This window comes from Melanostigma gelatinosum (assembly GCF_949748355.1).
Source record: "Melanostigma gelatinosum genome assembly, chromosome: 18".
NCBI classification, from domain to species: Eukaryota; Metazoa; Chordata; class Actinopteri; order Perciformes; family Zoarcidae; genus Melanostigma; species Melanostigma gelatinosum.
Window position 1 is genome coordinate 9,788,320 of NC_136651.1, and position 25,677 is coordinate 9,813,996.

The 25,677-nt window shown below is 45.6% G+C and overlaps 1 protein-coding gene across 10 annotated transcripts; it reads left to right on the forward strand.

Annotated features, from left to right (window-relative positions):
- The first annotated feature begins 82 nt into the window (after positions 1 to 82).
- On the forward strand, positions 83 to 25,474 carry cdk5rap2 (CDK5 regulatory subunit associated protein 2). Of its 10 annotated transcripts, none has more exons than XM_079289823.1 (47): positions 83 to 154; positions 321 to 444; positions 559 to 737; positions 832 to 979; positions 1,178 to 1,231; positions 5,036 to 5,152; positions 5,244 to 5,363; positions 5,464 to 5,560; positions 5,759 to 5,973; positions 6,083 to 6,253; positions 6,965 to 7,075; positions 7,157 to 7,294; positions 7,418 to 7,597; positions 7,734 to 7,928; positions 8,222 to 8,413; positions 8,603 to 8,732; positions 8,815 to 8,954; positions 9,049 to 9,165; positions 9,275 to 9,418; positions 9,514 to 9,626; positions 9,713 to 9,852; positions 11,669 to 11,809; positions 11,888 to 11,997; positions 12,139 to 12,273; positions 12,759 to 12,860; positions 12,979 to 13,154; positions 13,256 to 13,607; positions 13,694 to 15,245; positions 15,467 to 15,568; positions 16,007 to 16,149; positions 16,444 to 16,847; positions 16,969 to 17,201; positions 17,480 to 17,531; positions 19,059 to 19,222; positions 19,847 to 20,179; positions 20,271 to 20,396; positions 20,563 to 20,679; positions 20,878 to 21,046; positions 21,718 to 21,839; positions 22,035 to 22,250; positions 22,365 to 22,454; positions 22,541 to 22,806; positions 22,967 to 23,116; positions 23,205 to 23,343; positions 23,566 to 23,612; positions 23,718 to 23,784; positions 24,948 to 25,474. In XM_079289823.1, the coding sequence occupies exons 1-47, from the start codon at positions 108 to 110 to the stop codon at positions 25,091 to 25,093; spliced, it is 8,526 nt and encodes a 2,841-aa protein (XP_079145949.1). In that variant the 5' UTR covers positions 83 to 107; the 3' UTR covers positions 25,094 to 25,474. The 10 variants fall into 10 exon arrangements, with proteins under 10 accessions (XP_079145949.1, XP_079145955.1, XP_079145952.1 ...); XM_079289829.1 differs by having other exon boundaries at positions 23,718 to 23,754; XM_079289826.1 differs by having other exon boundaries at positions 22,038 to 22,250.
- The last annotated feature ends 203 nt before the right edge of the window (positions 25,475 to 25,677 follow it).

Below are 25,677 nucleotides of genomic sequence, written 5' to 3' on the forward strand. Positions count from 1 at the left end.
TCAAACATTTTGTGATATTTGATTTTCTCCAGATGTGCTATTTGTCCTATAACGGGCTGAATGTTGTCTGCTTATAGAACATTGAGCTGAAGGTGGAGCTGGAGTCTATGAAGCGAGACCTGGCAGAGAAACAGGAGCTACTTGTGTCGGCATCGTGAGTATCGTTCCCTTGATAGTCCCACTGTTGTGAAGTTCAGTATCAGCTAAAGTCATATGTTTGGTGTCATTGTAAGAATTCAGACAAAAACAAGATCAGGAAGATGTCTTGGATGCCCAGTGGTGAAAATGTATATACGCTTTAAACCAATCATCTTCTTCAGGAAAGCGTTAGAGAGTCTGGCTAGTCGAGAAGCAGGAGAACCTCAGCGCGTGAGAGAGCAAGCTCACAGAGAGATGGATGCACTTCGAGAGGCCTTCAACAAGAGAATAGCTGACGTAGAACAAGTAAGTCAAAGCTATTTACTTCCCTTTACTCCCTGAGAGCAGTCCTTTTCTGTTTCATCCCCCTCGGTAGTTAGGGTTTATTGTCTCACTTTGGTTTTTCTGCTTCAATTTCAGTCTCTGCGAACAGCAGAGGAAGAGGTTGACAAGATGGCAGCCATCGCTGAGCAGGAGAAGCTTAAGAATATTAACATGGAAAAGAAGCTCCAAGCCCTGGGTCCTCCGAGCACCTTTAACCCCGTCCCTGTCCCCAGCCCAGTCCGAGACCTGCAGCAGGCCCTGCAGGAGAAGGACAAGTAGGGACACATTAGATAAGCAGACGCATGAATATGTTTTCGTTCTGTATTAGGGTCTAAATGTCGCCAATGTTGTTTGTTTTTGCCTCACCAGTATCATTGAGCAGCTCAAGATCACATTAAAGAACCAAGAAGCTTTGATCCACCAGAGGGAAAATGGAGATCAAGAGACAGATGCAGTGTCAGCGGACTGTGTTAAACAGCTATCTGATCTCATTGCCAAGAAAGATCAGGAACTTGAGGTAAAACTTTCATATGTTGCTAAAAATATGTAATTTTGGAGCTACACAAGAGTTACAAAATGTTTTTAGTCATTTGTTGCCATGTTTTGAGAGTACGTATGTATTGACACTATTGCGCACCACTTAATAACTGAAACTTACTTGCAGCACTACTTGCGATATTGAAAGGTGAATGACCCTTTACTGTCTGTTTCCCAGGCACTGAGGGATGAGCTCCATAGAGAGAAGGACAAAACAACACCAGACGATCAGGTTGGTGTTTTGGATTCTTTCCACCTATCCGTGGTTTTGAGATTGTTTGTTGTTGATTCTGTCTTGCCCACCGTTTCCAGTAATAGTTTTGGTTTGAGGCAAAACTAACTCATTTAAATGTGACAAGCCATTCAAACTCAAGCACTTCCCAGACAGTTTGAGGATTGTTTGTGTTCTTCCATTGAACTACAGGAAATGTACTTTGCCGTGTTTTATGCCTTGCTTTGTTTCCTCTGTGTGCCTCCTGGTGTGGTTTTATTTGTGTACCCTGCTTCAGTAAAGAGGAGTCCTCTGGTTTGTTGTTGTAGTCTTGAGGCATTAATGAGTTGTCTGATGTTGGTTTCACAACAGGAAGCTCTTATCGCTATAACTTATTGGTGAAGGAAGGAGTTTGTGTCGAAGTTACTACTGGTGCTCTTTGGTCATCACTTCTTTTGCCAAACATTACATTGATGTTTGTAACCGATGGCATAATCTCTTCATTTCCCATGATGCTTTAAATGACAGTAAACCTTTATTAGAGGTATTTTCCATGAATAATTCTATTATCTATGTCCTCTATAAAAAGCTAAATGTTTTTGTGTTCTGTGGGTTTGGTGACTAAATATCATGATTCATATCCTTAACATCAAATGTGAACCCTGTTGATTGGGCTGACAGAAACCATTAGTTAGACAGGCTCCATGGCTCCTCGTCTGGACTCAGGCGACGGTGTTAAGTAGGGGTGTCACGGATCACAAACCTCACGGTTCGGTTCGGACAATATTTCGGATCAACAAAGAAAAGGGGAGGAGACAAATATAACTTTGCTTTCCATTTATTAATTAAAGAACTTCAAGAACACTTTAAGCATAGAACTTTGGGCTATATTCTTACATGAAAACAAAAATATTGAAGATGTCCAATTTGAAACAAAATTAAATAAATAAATAAAAATAAAACATTCAAGAATACTCAATTCTGATATCCTTGTCCTTTCATCAATATTGAAAGAAAGAAACAGCCAGCTGAACTGAACTGCTCGGCAACAACTTGGGTCTATGTCTACTTCCTGTCAGGTTATGCCATTCAAATACACAATGTTTACCATTACTGTGACATTATTTTCAAAAAGATGAGAATATCTCCATTGTCTGGGGAGAGGGTCGACCTTTCTGTGGTGACTGGAATATTATTGGGCCTGTCTAGCTTCCACTCTGATACTTCTGTCAGCACCTGAACAAGGTCTGTGTGACGCTCACAGAGGGGGCGTGTCTACAGCGCCGTGGTGAAAGCGGTCACAGTCTTTTCCTTCTCATAGAGGCCTGGAACAGCTTCACACTGAAGTGGGTGCGTGAGTGGATTTCATAGCGTGGCTCAAGCATTTTAACCAGATTTAGAAATCCTTTGTTTTCTACACCGGAGTGTCCCCGTCGCTGACAGACGGGATGGTGTCTCTTCATATGTGTGGACATGCCGATGTTTTACCGTTGTCGTGTGTCTTTCTCTTTAAATAACGCCTACATACCGTAACGCTTTGTCCACCACCCTCATCCGTCATTATACGTTACAGGGAAGACAAAATGTTCCCAAACTTGCGACTTAAATGACGCCGCGGCTTCTGACGTTCATCCGCTCGCCATGACTTCACCGTTAAATGCTTCAAAGCTGCTCCGTTCACGTGAACACACTACTGCTTCATATCTGTTCACTGACACTCTGCATTGATATTCGGGGACTTGTTACTTGAAAAGAAACAGCAGCAGTAGAACTTTATTACACACTATGATGATTACGCTGTAAAAAAAAAAAGAGAAAAAATTGTGATCCGCGGTTCACAAGTGATCCGAACCGTGAGGGCTGATCCGAACCGTGAGGGCTGATCCGAACGGATCACGGATCGATCCGTGATCCGTGACACCACTAGTGTTAAGACTGGATTACCATGCTGTCTGGGGAGTTTGTCTGAGAGTTATTTATGTCCGTCCTTCTTTATTTAAGAGGGAAAATGGCGCAACATGTCAGTGTTATTTAGATCTGGGTAAAACGAATGTGCTGCGTCATGTATAGCAGAAAGATTGGGGACAATGTGTCTACCAGGGATGTTTTTGTGGCAAGTCTTTGAGTGGCCTCTCCAGGATAGAGGTGTAATGGAATGTGATTGCCAGAAAATACCTCCTCTAATCTTAAAGTGGATTTTTAGATGTAGCGTCAAGCAGTGAGCAAGAGTCTATAGGAGTGATTGGCTGCTTCCATATTCACAAGTCCCCTGGAGAAGCACCTGTACGGGGCCGGGCTTCACACCTGATCGGGTATCTAAGAGGAGGTTTTCTAGAGATGGTCTGGCACCGGCGTGACACAGATCAGTGCAGCGGTCCTGGAGGATTTGATCTGATTGAATGTGTGGGGGAGAGTGGAATAGAGGCGGGAGCAGGGATTATCGAAGGGCTTAGGGCTTACACTGCTCTGCACTCAGTTATTCTCCTCTGTGCTTCTCTTGCTGATGGAGTGAGAGAAAATGATAGATGGCTATTCCATGGTTGGCAGGCTGAAGACTGTAAAGTCACTGGACAGTTTGTGCGCCAGTGAGATGCCTTCTGGACTCGTTCTACGTCAGTGAATCTGGAATCTAAAAGATCTGAGGGGCCATGCGGGACCCGTGTCGTATATGTGGTGTTCGTCTGGTGGGAAGCCAGTGTCGCTGGATCTTCAGCTCAACAGCACAAAGGAAGCTACAAGTCATCTTGTCCCATGTGCTCGGTTGGGAGGTGACCCGCGATGGTCAAGGAGAGTTCATCTGTGGGAAGTGTGTGTTCCAGCTGGAGAAGGTGGTGCACTGTGACGTTAACATCGGCCAGCTGCAGGATAAACACAACGGTCAGATGCAGAAGATGCAGGCGGAGAAGGACCACCTGATCCAGTGCATCATCCACATCTACAACAAAAACAACCCACGCCTGTACAAGAGTTACGCGGAGAGCACCAGTTGCAAGACTCCGCTCAGGGTGGGCAGCCCTGATGATGAGGCTGTGTGTCAGCTGGCCTCTGAAAGACAGCCGTTCAGGGAGAGTGGAAGTGGTCTCGTGGGGAATCGCATGAGAAGGTGTGTGAGTCTGGATCGAATTGTTAGTAAAGGGGCATTTCCAGGGCGGCTAAGCCTCCGGGGCAGCAGGCTGGGATCAGCGGCAGGGCTCGGTGGCTCTATGAAGAGCTTCGGTCTCCGAGGAACACGCAAAAGTTCGCAGAGCATGTACCTCGACCTGGTCCAACGTAAGGGCACTCTGCCTAGACCTGGAATCAAAGTTCGCTCCACATCCCTGCAGTCCCTCTATAGAGACTTGTCCTCTGACACCCCTCCAGGCCCTCCACCCAAACTAAAACTCAGAGAGCCCAAGGTGTTTGTTGCAAGACATGGTGCCATTAATGACCGAGAAGGAAAGGCTCAGGCCAGAGCGCTGCTCCGCAGTTCCTCAAGTAAGCCCTCTGTGATCTCTGACCTGATCCAGCTCCTGCGCTGCATCTCCAAGCAACAAGTCTCTGCCCCTGCAGGGAGCCACATCCCTGTCCTGAAGAGGTTAAACACCGGCCCTCTCAACCCCCGAGCCAAGCACAGATACAGAGAGGCAAAATGGAAGTCTCTGCATGATCTTACAGAGGAATTTGATGATGAATACAACTATGTCAGAGTGGTGAAGGTAGTTCATTTCAGTAATCCCAGCTGGGCAGAATGTTATTGTACTGGCAATGATCTGGGACAGACAGCGGCTTTGCTGCTTAATATAGCTTTTGTTGATACGTTTTCTCTTTCGTTTTCTGGATTTGCAGAGTGAGGTTCGGCGAGTGGAGACCTGCAATAAGCAGCTGACTGAAGAGCTCACCCAGATCAAAAGCACCAATGAAAACCTAACTAAAACACTGGAGGAAACCCAGAATCAAAACAAGGTATGTGGAGAGGACTTTTAGCTCTTTAGACTATTTTTTAAATTAGATTGAGAGGTTCCTTTTGTGTAACATCAATTCTTTGTGTAAACAGACCCTGTCGGGGAAGTTGGAGGAAAAGGAGAATGAACTCAACTCTGAGAAGAAAAATGCTCTAAAGCGAGACAAAACTATCCAAGGGCTTACTCAGGTCTTCAAAGAAAAGGAAAAGCAGGTAGCAGGGTTATACTGTTCCTAACACAATTCATATTATCATGGGTGTCCTAAAAAGACACTTATCAAGTTACCTGTCTGTCTTTTTCCTGGTTGCACAGATTGCAGAGCTGTGTCGTGAGATTGAGGACAGGGATGACGCTTTGGCCAAGGCGAGAGAGGCAGCACATAAGGCCCAACTGCAGAAATACCAGGCAAGTCCTGCACTTTATATGACAATGTGAATGGCTCCTTGTTCTGTGTGTGCATGTTATACTGAAGAAGTAGTCTCAGTAAAAGTAATTTAAAATGTTAAAGAAGCAGGAAAGCAAAGTATTTTTAATCACCATCTCATTGACAAATACACATTGCTGCCTCTGTAAAGATAGACATTTTATGCATATGTCCCTCAGGGAGTAGAGGAGCACCAAAATCTATTAATGGCAAAGCAAACAGAGCTTGCCCAACTCCAGGGGGAGCATCATGCCAAGGGGCTTGAAGCCCAAAAGCTACAGCGGGGCCTGGACAGGAAGGAGCAAGAGCTGGCTGACTTGCAGCAGGCGAAGGACCAGCTAGAGGTGGAACTAGAGGACCTGCAACAGCAGAAGAAGAAAGGAGACAAGGCCCTGAATGTAAGACAGTGATTGTCTTGTAAATGTTTTCAAACAACACTTGTGTTATTGTCTCTAGAACAAAGCCATCAGGCATTTTAAATCCTCTTTTCTGTTTTCTGTCACCCAGGATCTTAACAATCAGCTCAAAAAGCTGAGCGGTGAGATCGGAGACAGGGAGAGTGCTCTAGAGCAGCAGTACCAGGAGCTGCTGGATCAGACCAAATGGAAACTGCAGACCCACGAGGTCACCATCCAGCGGCTCACATCCACTCTGGCCGATAAAGAGCAGCAGCTACAGGTGACGCAAAGACATTGAACGGATGCACACGGATTCATTCAGATATCGTGGAGTAATGTCTACCTGTGCTTTGTTTACATGCATGGGTCGACCACGCATGCGTTTCAGTGAATGTTCGTGAATGTGAGCGTGCCCCACTGGCTAGCTCAAGGCCGCTGCTCTGCATATATGCATAGATATTAGGGGTGTAACGGTACGCGTGTTCGTATTGAACCGTTCGGTACGAGGCTCACGGTTCGGTACGCATGACGAACCGAATACGTTTGGAAATTTTTTTTTTTTATTTAACCAGGTAGTCCCATTGAGATTAAAAATCTATTTTGCAAGATGTAAGTAACAATACAAGATGTAAGCAAGATGTAAGTAACAATACTACATAACATTAAGGAGCAGTTTTTGTGTTTTATGCTTATGTGTTGCTAAGAACACACCCCAGAAGATGAGTCACTCAGGTATAGTTCCATCATTGTTCAAAGTCAAAGAATAACTTTATGATGTTAGTTGTAATGAATAAATATATTTTAAAATCAAGTACATTTCTCCGGCATTTATAGTTTTCTACTGTACCGAAACGTACCGAACCGTGGCTCCACTGTATCGTACCGAACCGTGAATTTTGTGAACCGTTACACCCCCAATAGATATATATTCTTTCCATTGAATACATGCAGTTAGTTGCTTTGACATTGTTGTTTTCTCTGTGTTCATTAGGAGTACATAAACATGGTCAGAGACTTTGAGCAAAGCAGAAGTCCAGGAGGAAACGACAATGTGCTTTCCACGCTGCGGCACAGGCTGAAAGAAAAGGAGAACGCTCTGGAGGTGGGCGGTCCTTCTGTGTCATCTTCTCAACCGCAGCGACTATAACTTGGTTCTGACATTGTTCTGTTTGCTCTCTCGCAGCAAGCGCTGGATGAGAAGTTTGCTGCCATTGAGGAGAAAGACAATGAGATTCACCAGCTGCAGCTGTCTCTTAGAGAGAAGGAGAGAGACCTGGAAAGGCTCAATAACTTGCTCTCTCACAACGAGGAAACCGTCAATGTAAGAAGGCATGATCGTATTTTGAGGCCAGAAATTTGCCTTTTCCAGTAATCTGTAATGAAATTGTTCTGGAAGGTTGGACTTTAATCCGAGGTGTCTCTCTGCTCATTCCTCTCCTTCCAGAGCTTTGACAGTCTGATCAAGGAGAAGGATGTGGAGCTGCAGCATCTTGCAAACACACTGAAGAACCTGCAGAGAGCCAAGCAAGATGTAGAAGATAACTTGAACAGATCACTGAGGGAGAAGGACTCCATCATTAGCCAGCTACAGCTCTCCCTGGAGGGCAAGACAAAGGATATGGAGGTGAGTTGTTGTGTTTTCAGCCATGTCCGTTGTGTTTTTCACCATTCTGACCCATGCATTTTACATATACAAACACCTTTCCTGAGATACTTCTGAGGCAGTTTTGTTTCTAAATCTGTCAACCTTTTGTTCGTAGGAAATGTCCGAATCAATGCTGAGCCAGTCGCAGACTCGCACACGTGACCTGGCTGAACAGATGGGCCAGAGGTTAAAGGTCACCGAGGCTATGCTGGCTGAGACTGTGAAGGCCAGAGAACGGCTGGTTGCTGACAATGAGAGCGCTGTGGAAGGACTGCTGGCTACCATCAGCAGCAAGGACCAGCTCATCAAGGTCAACATTTCATTATGAAAACATGTTCACGCTTCAGGGATTACCACGAGGAAATTAAACTGAAATGAATTACAACATGCATGCAGGGTCGGCATTATTAGAAGCAACAAAGGTTTGATTTGTGCAACAAATTCAGATGAAGTCAAAATACATTTTAGAAACACAATCTAAAGATATACAATGTGTATTTTATTCACATCGACAGATCTACCAAAAGAGCCACTCGTATGAACACATGTGGTCAAACATAACTAACTCGTTAACGTCATCGGTTCCTTCTTTCATCTCTCCAGGAGTCTGCCGAGCACTACAACCGCATGCTGTCTGAGCGCACTCAAGAGATTCAGCAACTGAAGAAGCAGCTGTCTGACAGGCAGCAGCAGCTTGCCACTGCTGAGAGGCAAAGCTCCGCGACAGCCCAGGAGGGTTATTTAGAGACGGCAGAGCTCCGAGCCCTGCTTGCCGAGAAAGAAAGCATCATCAATGTAAGTTCCTCTGGGATGCAACGCAGTCACTCTGCTGTGAAATGTGCTTGACAAGGAGAGGAAACTCCCAACGAGAAGAACCCATTTCCTCCTGTCTGTCTTCAGATAACCTGGTGACCTTTTTTTGACAACGTTTCAGGTAACAGTTGTACATGTTCGTGCTAACTTGTTGTCTTTGTAACTGTGCAGAAGCTTCTGCAGCGTGGTCAGGAGAGGGACCAGTTTCTGGCAGAGATGAGGCAGAAAGAGGAGCCCAATCACATCTTGGAGCTCAGACAAACTATCCAAATCATGCAGGAGAAGATGGATGAGAAGGAAGGTGAGGCCTTTACCGTTTAAAACCCTCTCACTGGACACTGCATATCGATCCCACAATTGATTCTGTTTTGTCTGCACTGAAGCTGAGCTGTCCCGGAAGAGCAGCGAGGATAAAGTGGAGAATATTCTGCCCTCCAAGAAGACAGTCGTCGTCTTGAAAAAGGAGCTAGCGCAGAAAACCGAGGCCCTGAATAAAGCACTGAAGAGTGAGAATGAACTGAAGGTCAGTTACAAACATTCGACTTTGTCCATAACCAGGACGCTTGCAAACAAGTGTGTTTTTGTGCAATCCTTCACCTTACTTCCTCTGTATCCAGATTTCTTTGGGAGAGCTACAGTCATTGCTATCGGAACTGGAGGGTCGCAATGAAGGTCAGGCTGCTAATATTGAGTCTCTGACTGCCACTCTGAAGACCAAAGATGAGATCATCGATGTAAGGGCTCCCCGATTCACTCAATGCAACACACAGCAGCTTTCTTCTGAATACAATGAACACAGCAGCCTCTCGTCTAGCCGTTCTCATGTTCTGTTTATGTGAGCAGGTTCTGCACCAGCGCCTCGGTCAGAGAGGGGACAGTCGGGCCGATCATACCCAGGACCAGGTCATTGGCTCTGGCATGGAGAGATCGCTCCCAGGCCTCCCGCAGAGAGAGAGAACCATAATCGGCGGAGATAGCCAGCAAGAAGTAAACTAAACTCATTACCAATACCAGAAAACATGTTACACACACAATGCTCTGAGATTAAGACCATTGGCCTTTCATTTTCTGTCTCCCTCAAGGCGGTGCCCAACCTTGTAGCCTTGCAACAGGAACACGATGCTCTGAACAAAGCACTGAGAGCCGAACAGCAGCTCTACTCCAGCCTGGTCCGGACTGTAAGGGAGCAGGACAGGTAGGGCTAAAGGTCGCTGTAGCAAAGAAACCGTTGCAATTCGTGAAAATGAGAAGATTATTCTGAGTAGCTGATTCTGTTTGCAGCACCCAGCGTCTCCATGCGCTGCAGCTGGAGCTGACAGCAGTGCAGCTCCTCAGGCAGCAGCTGGAGGACGGCATCAAAGCTAACGAGGAGCTAAGGGACGACTTGGAGAGAGAGATGCACGGAGCCAAACTCAGAGAAGGTGCGGTGCAAACACAGTGGGTGGCAAATGACGAGGGTAACTAAATAAAAGGAAAAATGAACGGAAAGAGCATGTTTGTCATTTAAGTTTTTAGAAAAGCATACATCCATTGGTCCTAGGGGAAACACACCGAGGGCTGGGTGATATGGCCAAAGTCTTTTATCCCCTTAAAGGTTATTCCATAGCTCGATAATCATATATATCATGACATAGCATGTTTCCCGGTAAGTCAATACATAGTCTATGTGAAATAACATAGGAAAGCAATAATGCTGAGAAATTTGAGTTAGTTTGTGCGTGTTTTCATCAATTGAGGCCGTGTAATTGTGTATTACGATACCTCAATATATGATTTCATCACAATATAATTCCATTGAAAGATGATCAATTATCATGTTGAATTATCGCCCAGCCCTGAACACACCTGTCTTCTTTGTCCACTGTGTTCACTCTAATATCTCCTGCTGACAGATTTACATCCCCACTTCTTTACCTTCCACTCCTCCACTTTATGTTCACTGTTCTTTACATCATCACCTCCTCATCTGCATGTTTTGTCCACAATAGAGTTGCTACCTGTTTTCTCTATCACTCTCTATTAAATGTACTCTCTTCACACTGTTTCTCGGCTTGTCTTTCTTTTCATAAATCTGTGAATAAAGGCTGCTGTTGGCCGGTCATACTGTCTGTCTGCTTGTTTTCACTGTCCCATTAACTCATTGTTGTCTGTTGATTGCATCATCTCTCCAACACCCCTCTGTTAACCAAACTCATCCAACCATCTGTCACATGCGTTAGATTTCATTGCATAAGCATGTCATTGTATAACAACTTCAAGCATGGTATTAAAGGTCACACGTCATCCTACTGCAGAGTAGCTCCCCTGAAATAGATCCTAAGAAAGAATCCTGCATTTATCATCTCATGACATCACATAGTTGTAATTTCAGCACAGTTGGTGAGATCACGACGCAGCTTAGACTAATTCAACGTGTCGCTGTGTCTAAGCCAAATTACTTGAGCAACTGTCCACATGCATGTGTCTGCATGTCATGTGCATGCTCCCCCCCCCCACCCCCCCTCTCTGAAGAGAGCCAGGTGTAGAAATAGGTCAGCTGTAAGTAACAGGCTCATGGCTTACATTCACACTGAATACAAGATAGATGTAGCTGCAGTAGTTACCACTGAGAAAATCTCCACATTTCTTGTTTTTGTTATATATTCATCATTATATTTTTATGTGTATTTTTTTTTTTTTTGTGATCTTAAAATTCTCTTCACAAAAGCTTTTTGTTAAGTTCCTCCACTAGCTTACCTTATTCAACTTACAGTTCAGGGGATTTTATATGATTTGAAGAAGCATGCCAAGATGCATCAAATACAACTGATTATCTGGTTTAGTATTGCTGTTTAAAAATAAAATAAAAATGCTTTATGTGATTTATTTATTTAATTGCATTACATTTATGTATTACTATTTCAATCATCAAAGGTTAGATTTTGCACAAGTACAAATTACCGTGAACTAAGAATTTCAAATTTCGTTTTGGTCTTTAATTTTTCTCCAAAGCTGCACGACATCCTACGTAAAATATGTGCCTCCTACCTGTGCATACAGGCTGTCAGTGTTTTCACAGTTATTAAAAAACACTTTCACATAAGCTCACACAAAGTCTTAGCTGCCAACAGAGCAGCAGGGGAATCATTGTTAAACAATGTTTGAAATGTTCTGACAGTAAAGCACTTACCGACGCAGAAATATACTTTCTTGCCAGATTATGCGTGTGTGTGTGTGACCCTCTGTGTATCTGTTCAGGTATGGACCTGATTGATCCTAAAGAACTGCAGAGCATGAGACATCAGCTTGAAGATGCACAGCGCTGGAATGCCTCTCTGCAGGCTCGCTTAGGAGCCATTCAGAACCGCGGAGGAGGGGTTGGTGGAGCTAATGATGGCGGTAAGATTAGTACTCTTACTCTCTTATTTCAGAGCTTTGGTAGATGGGAGTCTTTCATGTGACTCAAATATTTTTCAGGTGACACTTTGAGTTTCATCGGAGACCAGACTTCCTACATGAGTATCTGTGTAGCAGAGGGGCCGGATGACAGCTTGTCTCTACTTTCTGCACAGGAGCTCAGGCAGAAGGTGAGGTCTTTTTCAAACTAAATATTTGACAAAAGCATTGTTTCTCTTATGAATAAGACACTAGATGTTAGCTAGTTGGCAAGACATGTCAGCAAAATACATGAAACAGGAAGACAATCATGCAGATTGTCTGGGCCCTAGGTGCTGGAGCTGCAAGATTGTGTCAGCAGACTGCAGACTGTAAACAACGAGCTGCAGAACCGGCTGTCACTGTTGGAGAGGTCGGACCGTGCCGACGAAGACAAAGACGTGGCCGGCAGTAGCCCCTTGAAACAGGTTAGAGGCTGCAAAAGACAGCTGCGAATGGAGGAAGTTGTACTTGAAGCTGAGGCGCAACAGCTTATTTCTAAAAGTGCACCTTTCTGTCATTTATCAGCAGATGTTTGTACAGTATGTCCACAAATACTGGATGAATCATGTCTGAGTCATTGTATAACCCACCTATATTAGCTCCTTTCTAACCTGAGAACCTACATCTTAACCTTTGCTCTGTCTAGCCTGTTACTAATGTCTGTGTGTTTCTTGTCTTTAGTAGAAGATCCTCTTTTTCTCCTTCACCTTTCCTAATCAGTCCCTGTTTCTTTTTTTCTTTTTCTTTTATCTGCTGTGTCCCATGAACTGCTCTCTCTTTGCCATGCCACATTAGACACGTCATACCATTCTGCTGTTGTTTTTCAGTGTTTTTATGAATTATGTTCCCACATTAAGTTTTCTTTTACCGAGCCATGTGTGTCATACTCGCCTCCATCCCATTACTCTAGCAGCTTGAGAAGACGCAGCAGATGCAGCCTGTGGCTCACAGCAACAGGACGCATCCCTCTGGTCAGGATGAAGAGAGCCAGACAGACGTCCAACTAGGACAGGTATGAAATAAATGATCATTTGATCAATTAATAGCTTTTGAAATGCAATGTTAAAACTGTGTGGAATTCCCTTTTTTACGTAACGTCAACCAATATATCTAAACTATCCTTTTTTTAGATGGTGTCTGGAAAGCTGTTGAGTGATATAAGCATTTGCCAGAGTAGAGAGCATGCTCAGTCTGGCAACAACACCTTGGAAACTGGAGAGAGAGATTCTGGGCAGAGGAACACTGATGTCATGGCACTTAAATCCCTGCTCACTCATTGTGGGGCCACATCAGTCCTGCACCTTAGGTGGGTCTTTTCTTTAGCAGTGTTCCAGATACTTCTCCTTATTTTCACTCTCAGAATCAGTTGCTTGAACACTAAACGAATCAAATGTTCCTCATTTGCAGAGACGAATTGCTCAGACTTAGATCAGAAAATGTGGAGCTGCGAGGTCTCCTGAAAGAACAGAAATCTACTGAGTGTAAAGAGAAAGAGAGCACAGACGCCTCGGGGAACAGCAGCGACGGACAGGCTGAATTGAAAAGGAGTCTGGAAACACTGCAGGCCGAGTCACACGGTCAGCCTACGGTCATCAATCTGTCGAAGGAAAAGGGAGAGAAGACCTCTGTGGAGGTGACAGATGGGGAGACCCCTGTCACCACTGAGATGATTGTCAGCAACACAGAGGGGATGGAGAGTCTACAAACTAAAGGCCAGTCACACAGCAAGAGTACAAAGCAGCATGTTACAAGGCAGGGGGTAAGTTTTGTATTGAGTGTAAAGAAATGCTTCCTGCGTCTAATTGTCAGTGTCTTCAATGTCTGTTCCATTTCTTTCCTTTGTAGGATGGTGCCAAATCTCGCCTCCCAGTCCCTGTGAGGCTGAGGGTGGAGGCTAGCAGCAGCACGCAGCCTGTGAGCTCTGACCATCTCAAAACTGATGCACTTCAGCACCTTCATTTGGACGGTGCATATACGTCAGCCCAGCATGAAGACTCCACCACCTCACCCCAGCTGAGCACTTCCCCTTCTGCCACGCCCACATATGCACATCGTACCGGCAGTCCAGTAGAGTCGGACAAGGGCTCTGAAGCCGGAACAACGCTGGATCACACCCAGGCCAACTCTGCCCTCTTCACTCAGCTGGAGCTTCTCCACCAGGAGTGTCAGGAGAAAGAGACCTTGATCAACAAACTAAGTGAGCAGCTCGCTGATTGGGAAGAGCTCCATGCTCAGCTCCAGGAAAAAGACCGGCTCAATCGCCAGTACGTGGAGGCCTTACAGGCCGCAGAATCCACCATCGCTTACTTGACTGCCTACAGTCTGGACAGCCAGGGGCGATTTGGGTCACACACCAGTCCATGTACAGGTTCTGCCTTATTGGGTTCCGATTCTGCCATTTACAGCAGATGCATGGAGCTGCAAAACGCCCTACAGGAGAAGGAGGAGTGCAACAACCAGCTTATAGAGCTTCTGAACATGGCAGAGAAAGCACTCTCCTCCACTGACGGCCAAGAAAGGATTCCAGGAATCAGTGATTTACGTTTGAAGATAGAGACAGCCGTGCAGCAGGTGAACGCATCTTCAAATAGACAGAGCCCGAGAGGTGGTTGTGGAGACACGGAGGACTCGATGCAGGAGTTGCAGCGACACACAGACTCTTTGCAGGAGGCGCTGTGGCAGCAGAATAGGCTTAATGCGGAGCTGCAGGAAAAACTGAGTGCTGCAGATGCCGTTGCTCCACATGGCTACAACATTAACCGGGATGGTGAATGTTCGAGGCAGATAGCAGCAGAATCACTCGAGGAAAAGGAATCTAAGGAACATCAATGGGGAACGGGTGGTTACGATAATGTCAATTTAAATCAGGAGATGACCAAAGCTCTGATGAACTGCCTCGGTGCAGCAGAGTCTGCTGTGGCCTCTCTGGCAGCACACTGTACAAATACCAGCTCCGTGGCTTCTGGTAGATCCTCACAGACCAGTCCCGAGTTTCAGAGGAATTTAGACAAACTTCAGAGAGCCCTGCAAGAGAGGCAGGAGCTGGGAAAACCCACCCAGTCAACCACCAACTCCAGCAGCAGCCAGTCCGCTGCTTCATCTGGAACAAACGGACGAGTTCACCAAGAGCTCCACAGCAACCTCTGCCGCCTCTACAAGGCCTTCAGTGATCGCCATCAAAGGATCTCTGATCTCCAGGCTTCCCTACAAGAAGAGAGGGGCCGCAGAGAGGAGAGCGAGGTCCACAGGACAGTGCAGGATGCCAAGGGTTTACTACCAAGTGTCCAGGTTGAACTGGAGACCCTCCATAAGGCACTGAGGGAGAAGAGGAAAGCGTGTAAAAGCCTGGAGGAGAAACTGGCCACTGCGCTTACCTCGCCAGAAACCGCACAGAAAGGTAAAAGCGCACGCTGAGCTGTTTACTTCTTGGCTTTCAAGCATTTGAATTGTTTATGAGCAATTCTAATAACTTTGTGATTCTGCAAAAGCATGAATGTGTTTTCGTTCAACCATTTTGTGAATCCAAATTGATCATGAGCACCATGAAGGAGAGAGACGAGTTACTGTACACGTGAAATGATTCCTTCCTAACCCGACATATGTTGCCTCCAATGCCAGCTCTGGAGCAGGATGACAAAGGCGTGCAGGTGGATTTGCAGGACCTGGGTTACGAAACCAGTGGCAAGAGTGAGAACGATAGGGAAGAGAGCAGTAGCACAGGTAGACGGCTTTTAGACAGACAATGCATGTCTGTCTGCTGAGTGGACACTAATCTCAAATGTGGATAGATTCTCTCTATTTGTCTGCATGAGGAGTGAACAAAGGCAACTTTAACACACTGAGAAATGTTTCTGTTTGGGTCTCATAACTGCACTCTCTACTACTGGTTTGAACTTGGTATTTCTCTGGACTATTCCCAAATCTGAATGGACTGTCAATATGTTGCATTGACGAATTATTGCATGTTTCCACTGAAGTTTGGGAATGTCTTTCGAGCACTCATTAACCTTTCACTCGTAGTTCTTGTCTTACTTCAGAGTCCTGCTGTGTCTCACATGATTTATTTCCTCACATGGCACGATCACCTTTTTGTTTTGCACATCGTGTAATGTTCTCCTGGTCTCTCGCTGATTGTTTCTGTGCACGTTGTGTTGCCAGATCTAGAGGTTGGTGTGAACCCTAGTTGCAGCGCCTCTAGCCTGCCTTCCCATCACGAGCAGACCACCTTCTCCTCTACCGAGAACCTGGACTCAACCTCCAGCACCCCGTACCCGAGTTCCCCGGCTCTCAGCTCAGCCAAGGTAATCAAAGTCGGTCAAGCATTGGATGTCTCGACATGTTGAACAGCATATGACTGTAATAAGAGAGGTGCTCCGTATTTACATTACGTTGGAGGCTGGTGTCTCTTCGCCTCTCCAAGAACAAAAACAAATAGATTGTAAGAAAAACATTGAACAGTGCATGTCCAGCTAACTAGCTTACTGCCTACATTGGAAGCCAAGTGTTGTCTCCATGGCCAAGGAACACATAATTAACTAACTGCATCATTAGCTGGTGATGATGTCAACTTTTAACGCTCTCTTGTCTGTTTTCAGGTCAGTCTGAAAAGCTTGCAGGTCTATGACGAGTACGGTGTTTCTAAGGACCCGCTGCAGCTTCAGGGACAAGTCAGAGAGCTGAAGTTCCATCTGGAAAACCAGACCAAACTCATCCTCCAAATGCAAAGTCTTCTGCGTAGGAACTCTCTCTCCAGTGACCTCGTCGCCACCACCTCTGATCCCACGACCGTCAAGGATCAAGAAGGGACACAGCGGGAGGACCGTAGCCCAGATAGGAGCTGCAGAGGTGGGCAGCTAAGGGAGAAAAAGGAGGGGGAGAACCAGGCGATGAATGATAAGACAAGCTCTCTGAATATGGAACTGGAAAGAGAAAGGATGCTGAACAGAAGCATGAGCGAACAGCTGCAGCAGACCCGCAGCTGCTCCACATCGCCTGCAAGGTCAACAGTCTCTCAATGCAAAGTCAATATTATACAAGTCATTTAGAAAAATCTAATCTTGACTTTGTTGTTGTTGTTGTTTTTTTACCCCATGCTTGCCGCCATTCTGACGTGTCCACAGACTGGACTCTTTGGTGCAGTCGCAGGCCAGGGAGCTGTCGCAGCTGAGGCAGCAGATCACGGAGAGCCGCAGGCTAGGAGCCCTGCAGCGACGGCAGCTCGCCGAGCTGAGCAAGGCCTTCAAGGAGCTGCTGCATGCCGGCGAAGTCGACGACTACATGGGGGAGGTGGTCAAAGAGCAGCTGGACAAGAGCCTGAGCATTCTGGACAGGCTTGAAGGACGGCTGGACAAAGGTAGCGGCTGCGGCGATCTTAAATGCATCTGTGTCAAAATGCACAAATCTCCACCCAACACGCATGTAAATATAGAATGAAATTAGGCTTCTTGATACTTAATCTGAATATTTATTAACGTTAAAGGCAGGTTCTAAGTTCTGAAAAACAGTGCTTGTTTAGAAATGTCTCGGTCAGCATCAGCAGAGCAGAGAGAGAGAGATGAGCTCAACAGAGCAGCCATTCGTAGCAGATTTGTACAGACGGGTCCTTGACAGCATCTTCTCCCTCTGTGTTAGGAGAATCTCGTCTGGGTCATGAGGATGCGGTGGCGCTGGAATTGTCTCGGAGGTGCGTCTCACACTGCACTTGCTTGTTGTCAATGTCTTATTTAATTTACTCTTATTCAATTCGTCACATGTTTATTTTTTGGTGGAAAAACAATTATCTGTAATATTAACGATCGTCCGGTCCTTGTTGATGTTCGGTTACTGGGATACTTGTCCTGATAGAACAGCACATAACACTCTTTGAAACTGTGAAAGGTTTATTTCAGTTTTTGTAGGAATTAAAGAAATGAGATATAGCATGTTCATTTGTCATCAGCTGTGTGTTCTGATTCAGCAGTTTTTAAAGGTGATGAGACTCATTTTACCAGTTTGACATCTTTCCCCATGGCTTTTTTTCCGGTCATATTGTCCATGGTACTGTTGAGGGTTGAGATTTGAGGGTTGTTATCTGTGCCGTTTGTCTCATGACCCTTTTAAAGACGACCCCCCCCCCACCTCCACCCAGCCAATTGCCGTATGACACCAGTAGGCTTTGAATAGTGTCCTGCTGTTGACCTAATTTTCTCATTGACAGCCAAAACATTAAGGTTACACTGCCCCCTAACTGGGTCACTGGGGTCTCTGAGACAGAACAAGGGAACACACACATTTACTACATGTCAATGTTCATCTGTGTGTGTGTGTGTGTGTGTGTGTGTGTGTGTGTGTGTGTGTGTGTGTGTGTGTGTGTGTGTGTGTGTGTGTGTGTGTGTGTGTGTGTGTGTGTGTGTGTGTGTGTGTGTGTGTGTGTGTGTGTGTGTGTGTGTAAGTGTAATCCAGAAAGCAATTTAAGCTTTGCTTAAAACATCAATAGTTTTACATTTTTATTTCCTACCATTGACAGAAAACAAATAATCAGAAGAGTGCAGTTTTGCCTTATGTTTTATGGAGAACAATCGTAAAATCATTGCATCTGTGGTTTCACAAATTGCTTTTCTATTTTGATTTGTTGTCAACTTTTCAACAGCACCCTTGTATCATCAGATTAGAAATGAAAGTTGCTGGTAGTGACCGATGTTAATCTATATTATTACTGATGTGGAAGTCTCGGGGAGCCTCAGCAGGGATCACAGTCCCTGCTGTCCTGTGAGGAGAGCATGAGAGATCCTCCTGACAGTCCGGCTAGAATCCAGCAGGAGATAGATCATCTGCGTCTGGAGCTAGAGGGCGATAGAGAGCTGCTGCAGCAGCACGTCGGCCTCCTGGTCCAGCAGAACCTCACGCTGGCTGACTGCACCAGGGAGCAGCTGGACCTGTGAGCGGGTTTGGTCCAGACAGACAGCATGACATTTGCTGTGAACTCCTTTTTTAAAATATTTTCCAGCTGTGTGTTTCTGCTGCAGTCCTCTGGGAACACCTTAAGTCTTCTTCGTCAAAGTCTCTTTTCCGGGTGCTGTGCCTTGTGCTGTGTAACTATCTTCCCTGTTTTACATTGTGTTGCTCTCCCACTCGCCCAGCGAGATAATGTGATGATCAAATCCAGCTGTTGCATCCTCTGGGAGACAGAGTGACCAACATAACTGCATATTCCTCCTCCGCCTCCTCCCAGGTTGACGAAAGAGCTGCAGGAGAAGAACCGTCTGATCCAGAGTCTGCAGAGCCCATTCAGAGGCGAAGGCCCCAGCAGCCAACACAGCTCCCACTCTGATCTGTGCCACTCAGACAGGACCTCCTCCTCCAGCCCGACCACGCAAAGTGGCAATCAAGCCGACAGTAAGCACAAAGATATGCTCGCATAAGCTGCAGATTTCTAGAGAAAGTCTTAACTGTCGCAGACGCTGGGCCCAGCCAGGTATAGACTGTTTGGTTATTTTAGACCACACACAGATTAACTCTGTTACTTTAAAAAAAATGCATATTTGTGGTATAGCGTTGCGGTTACCTTAGTTCTTGTCCACGGGCCAGTCTAGTCACAGCCTGTAATGGCACTTATTTTCCACTCAGATCCATTCTATTGCAGTGAGGCGTCCCGCAGGACAAGGGCAGAGCAGGTGTCCAGTTTCAATCCACCTCCACTGAAAGTTGCATTATTCAGAGCCAGCTATCCGGTTCAATATTCAACTTGTGTTTCCCTGGAGGAAAGAGACAGTGAAGGCCATTACTGCGACAAGTGAAGCATGTGGATATGTGAGAGGTCCTGCAGAGGGGCATGTAGACCCAAACTCACATTTCCCTTACTGCTACAACACTGACCCTGTGAACGAGTATTCATTTATGGATTTAATAATGAGTGACAAAAATTATGTTAAAAAAAGACACTTTAGACCACAAAAAAAAAGAATACATCTTTTAATTTTGAATCCATTTATCTGTTGTTGTCTACCTGTGCATGTTTAGGCCACCGACATCGTTCTGATTGGACAGGAACGGATGTCCCTCCCGTAGGAGGAGCTCAAGAGGACGCTGCGTCCGGTCACAGCGACGCTGCCAGCAGACTGCAGAGGGAGAACGGCCGACTACAGGATCAGCTGAGGGGCAGCGAGGACCTCAACGCCACCCTGCGAAGTGAACTGGACCTACACCGCTCAATTATGGCCCAGACCAGCTCCCACCATCAGGAACAGGATCACGACCAGGACGGATCAGGGCCTCGGACTCTGTCTCATAAAGGAGACGGAGACATTGGCTCACAGAAGAATGCTGCCGAACAGCCTCGCACTATGAGCTCAGGTAAACATGTGGCATAGTGATGTCATCAGGTTTATATTGGCTTGGGTTTGGAGAATTTTACCAGAATGCTTTGTGCATGTGTGTCTGTCAGACTTGCTGGCAGAACATCTGCAGGAGATCCGCATGTTGCGACAGCGCCTGGAAGAGAGCATCAACACCAATGACCGTCTCAGGGAGCAGCTGGAGAAGAGACTAGCAGAGGTGGAGAAAGATCCAGGTACACTGAAAGCATCTCTCTCTCTGTCAATGTGATGTTTGGGGTTTATGGAGTACTGTATGCCAGTAATTTGGTTGTGAAATTCTGTAGAAAAATGAAAAATACTCTCTCCTTTATTCAAAACCCTTATTTGTTGACTGATGAGAGTGTATGTGCGCATGTTCAGCAGCCACCAACATCTTCATCCATGGTAATGAGGAGCAGGCTCAGCTGGCCAATGAGTTGCGATTCCTCTGGGGACAAAACAAAGTCCTGAAGGACCAGCTCAGCCTGGTGTCTAAAGGTAAAACACACACTTCACTTCAACCTATAATCACGAACACATCTTTTCAGTCAGTCGACCAATAAATCGAGAGAGACCATCATTTTCCAGATACTCCGTCTTGGCTGGTGCTGTTTTGCCTTCATCAAAGATGCACACGCATCACTGGCTCTGTGCTTAAAACCAGCTTTAACTTTAAATTATTTTTATTTTCCCCAGACAAGCAGAAGGAGCGCGAGAAGCTTCGGGAGACTCTGGCCAGGCGGACGGCCAAACTGGAGCAGAGCAGGCGGGAGTGTGAAGCTCTAATGCAAGAAAACAACCAACTGCAGGAGAGGCTGGAGCACAGCAGCCACGAAAACTCCCAGCTGCAGGAGTCTGTGCACAGGTACACACACACACACACACAGGTACACACACACACACACACACACACAGGTACACACCCACTACCACACACTTCTAAATGTCTCCTCGCAGTACACACATACTATCATTACTTCTCTCCTTCATGCAACCTGAAACTACACAAGGCCACTAGTTACCATTCTAAAGAGCCATTACCATTATCCCATACCACCAGTACAACTGGGAAACGTGATCTATCATTAGTCGGCTCATCCTTGACCACGTGAATGCACACATACCATAATGCTGGTATGTGACCTCCTGCCCTGGGTCTTACTGACACAGATGAGTGAGGCTGACACCCGAAACCTGGAGTCTAGTTTGCTGTCGGATCTCTTCTCCGCTCGCTTTCTTTACCCCCGACTCTTTAGTGTGTGTGTACTTTTGCAGATTTCTGCACTATATTCACAAGGCTCATTGTTTTTGCCTGACACGTTGATTTTAGGATGACTTTTCACCCGTATGTGTCACTAAGTTGCCTGTTTATGAAGTACACCTGACTAACATTGACAAATAATAAAGTTGTCCAGTAATAGAAATCACCATCACGAGGATTTTGATGCTCGGTTTTTGTTGAAGCTGTTTCAGAGAGATGTTGATTCAACTTAATTGTCCGGTTGTGGTTTGTGATTGTGTTGTGTTTGCTTGCAGGGTGCAGTGTGAGGTGAAGCTACAGGTGCAGCAGCTGTCTGACTCCCAGCATCTTCTGCAGTCACTGCGGGTGGAGCTGCAAGTTTATGAAAAGATCAAGACCGAAGCTCACAAACACAACGGTACTGCAAGTTGTTTAGTTTTTGTGCCGAAAGCAAAGATAATAAATAGGTAGACTATATGTAGTAGCATCAGTACATGTGATGTAATTAAAGCAAGAGAATGCATGACAGTCTGTCCTAGTTTGCTTCTGTTTCCTGTTGGTTCTCTGTAACTAGAGACTAAAGGGTTTCCCTCTCCTTCATTCCTCCTCTTAGCAGAATCCAGCGAGGCGACCCGGCAGCTCGGCTCTGTCCCGTCCTCTGGCACCGTGGACCTGGGAGAGCTGCTGCTGGAGATCAGACACCTGAGGCTGCAGCTGGAGAGGAGCATCCAGACCAACACGGCACTGCGGCAGAGACTGGAGGAGCAGCTGCTCAGAGGACCCAACCGCTCTGAAACCATTAACATCAACTACCTGCTGTCCTCTCCAGGTAAGCACAAGGCGCCGTCTCACATGCTAATTACCTGTGGCAGGTCAACAGAAGCATGTCGGCACACACAAGAATCAGCCAGGTCACATCAGTTTGGTTGTACGTTCGTCTTAGATGAAGGAGGCAAGTCACCAGGTCGGGAAGGCTGCGATCCTCTCCGTCACTCATTTCAGAGTCACCACGAACACACCAGTGTCCTCCCTGGTAAGAAAACCTCATCAGTAACTACAAGCCCTGATTTGCAGGGTTTACCCCGCGTTAGATGACAGTGTTTTATTTTGTCTTTTCAGAGGAGAAATGCCGCCGCGCTCACTCCGAGGTGGACGGCGGGTCGTTCAGCAGCAGCTCTGGTGACAGCGGCTCTACCGCTCCCTCTCGCCTGGTGCCGGGCCACCGGATGTGGGCCAATCGCAACGGGCGGCATATTTTGGGTCTGATTGAGGACTACAACGCCCTCCGCAGGCGGATCTCAGAGGGACGTAAACTGTCGCGCAGCATGGACAAACAGCTGCAAGACAGTCTGCACACACTCAAGCAGCAGGCCTCCGACAACAAGGTACAGATCATGACTAAGATGCTTTAATTGCAGTTTGTAAAACAAATGAAATCAAAAGGTTTTAATACCGCTTGTTTAAAAAAACCTCTTGTATTCCACAGCTTGTACAAATTATAGATAAGTCATTGTTGTTCATGCCATTATGTGTCCATCTTCGTAGGGGATGGAACAGCAGCATCTGAAGAGTTTGTCCGGCAGCTTGAACACCATGCAGCACGTTTTAGAAGAGGCTGGTCGGATGCTCAAACTGGTCTGGAGAGTCTCTTTGCCAGCTGGTCACACGGCAGGGGACGTCTTCAACAACCAGCAGGTACACGGATACACATATACTGTATCTGCCTAATCCACTTAAGTACCCACGGGACCCACGTCTTATATCTTTTTATCCTCCAAATCAGGATGAGCTGCTGAAGAATGAGCTCGCCAGACTGAAGAGCAGGCTGTCGCAGCAGGAGAGGATGCTGAGTGGAGCCGTTAAGCGCCTCCGGACCACCAACCAGCTCAAGGAGGGAATGGAAAGAGTCATCATCGATCAGTGTAAGATGGTCTTATCTACGGAGGCAGTTACTGTAAACTAGTGAAGATGCCTCTTTAATAGGAGGCACCTTTATCAACTACAAATAACTGCAACACTTCAATTATTGTCTGCTCCTCTAATGTGACGATTTGCTACTTTTTCTTTTTTATATATAATTGTAAATTGAGAATAAACTGTGATATGTGATTATTTAATGTGAATTATTTTTCCCCAAAATCTAGTGTATCTCACCCACGGAGTGTTGAAGAAGGCCAGGGGGAATTTAGAGGTGAGTTTACCTAAAAGCTTCCCCAGTTATTAAATGCTCAACTGATGTTCTTGTCCGTAGTGGTAACTCCTCCCCCTTCTCATCCTCTGTGTGAAATAATGATAGACAAATTACTGCAGCCTCTTTGGAGGACCAGACGAAGGTCAGTGTGGTCGAGGTGCAGGCGTTGAGAGTGAGCTGGTGCATGAGACCCTGTTGATTTGGTTTTATGCATTGCATGAAGTAAATACCCAAATATTAACGTGAGATACTCAGATTTGCCAGTTTATTGAGTTGGAAACAGTCAAGTAATAAATGGACTGAAGATAAATGTAATACTTTCCATCGCTACGAGTTCTAACCAGTCCGACCAATCAGCGACACTCTTTAACTTACATTTACTGCGCAGTGATTGTAACATAGCGTCAATGCAGCATAATTCAGATACACAGTGGTGGAAGCAAAGCACGCGATAATGAATCGAGTGACTAACCCAAAGTCAGGTTTATCAGACAGAGTTCCCGATAACAGTGATTCTCCGTCCCACTACGAAATAATGTGCTATGAATTATAAAATTGTGCTGAATCATTAAAAAGTACACATCTACGGATGGAGAACGTTTGCGCCAATGAAACAAGCAGACGGGGTCCATTAGTCACATATATCGATTGTTTGTGTTGTCTTCTCGCTTAAAGGGAATTGGAGGTCAAGAATTTCACTCCGTGTACTAGTACAACCAGTATTTGAACAACAATCTTTGAACTTTGATAAAAGGTAGTGTATGAAACTTGAAACTGCGGGAGGTGATGTCATGGCAACAGTTGTGCTTGTCAGATGACTCCAGCCAGATTCCCACGCACCTAAGAAATTCACATCAACTTAACTATTCAACCTCTTTGGACAAATATAGAACCTCGAAAAATGGTGTTAAATACTGATTATCACATTTGAATAGCCTGCTAATGAACTGGAAATGTATCAGATTGTGTTCGAGTGGCTGTGCGGAAAAATCAGTATTTCTGATGCATGATGAGCTTTTTCTACTTGGAAGAGGAATATTTAAAGGAACAGTTCGACATTTAGGAAAATGTGCTTCGTGGCTTTCTTGCCAAGAGTTATGCTCTCACAGCTGTCCGTTAAATAAGAAAGCATTTCCAAAATGTCGAACTATTCCTTTAAAACAAGATGTCGGACATCAGTTGTAATACGTCAGTAGTTTCATCTTCTTCCTTTTTTTATGCCTTTAGCACCAACAGTTCTCACCCTGCATGTGTAAGGCCAGACATGTAAAGTGACTTGTTAGCGCCTGCCTGTTGTCACTCTGCTGTTACAGGAACCTGTGCTTTCTGTTTCAGGAGGTCCCAGTCAGTGGCCAGTAGGGGACACTGCAGAGCCTCCGCCTGAGCAGACAAGTGTTCCTGTTACTCGAAGAACTGCAGGCAGACACTCCGAGTCCTCCGAGGATCACAAAAGCGACGCCTCTTTACACCGCAGCTACTAAATCTGCTGTTTGATAATGTTCATCAGGCCTTATCCCGCCTTTCTGTCCTGCTGTAAAACTGTCACCTTACTCTCCCGATATCAAAGCCTTTTTGTACTACTGCACCTGACCTGCATAGTTTGATTTATTTTAGGTACTGAAGTTGTAAAAGTTCCTTTCTTTTAAAAGAAAATGCCCTTTGTAAATGGTTATTACTGCAATTTAAATCTTTTCCTTTATTGTTTTTATATTATGCATATAAGAACAAGTATTTTATTACAGACGTATTGTTTTTACCTTTTTGTTTTCATCTGTCGGTTTATGTATCTGATGGTTCTGGACTTCCGTGTGTTCAGTGAAATTATGTGCAAATGCAGTAAAGAAAAGAATTTAACGATGAAACCCAATTGTGTTCATCAGTTTGTTCTACTGGGGTAAAGAAACGGGGTGCAGACCGGCCAACCTGCACGCATCAAAGTACGCTGGTACGAGTTGTTACGCAAAAACAGGCCAGATGTCTTTTCATTACACCTCCGTAATGAATATAAAATATATATCATTGCATACATGTCTGACATAAATAGACAGGACATCGAGATACATAG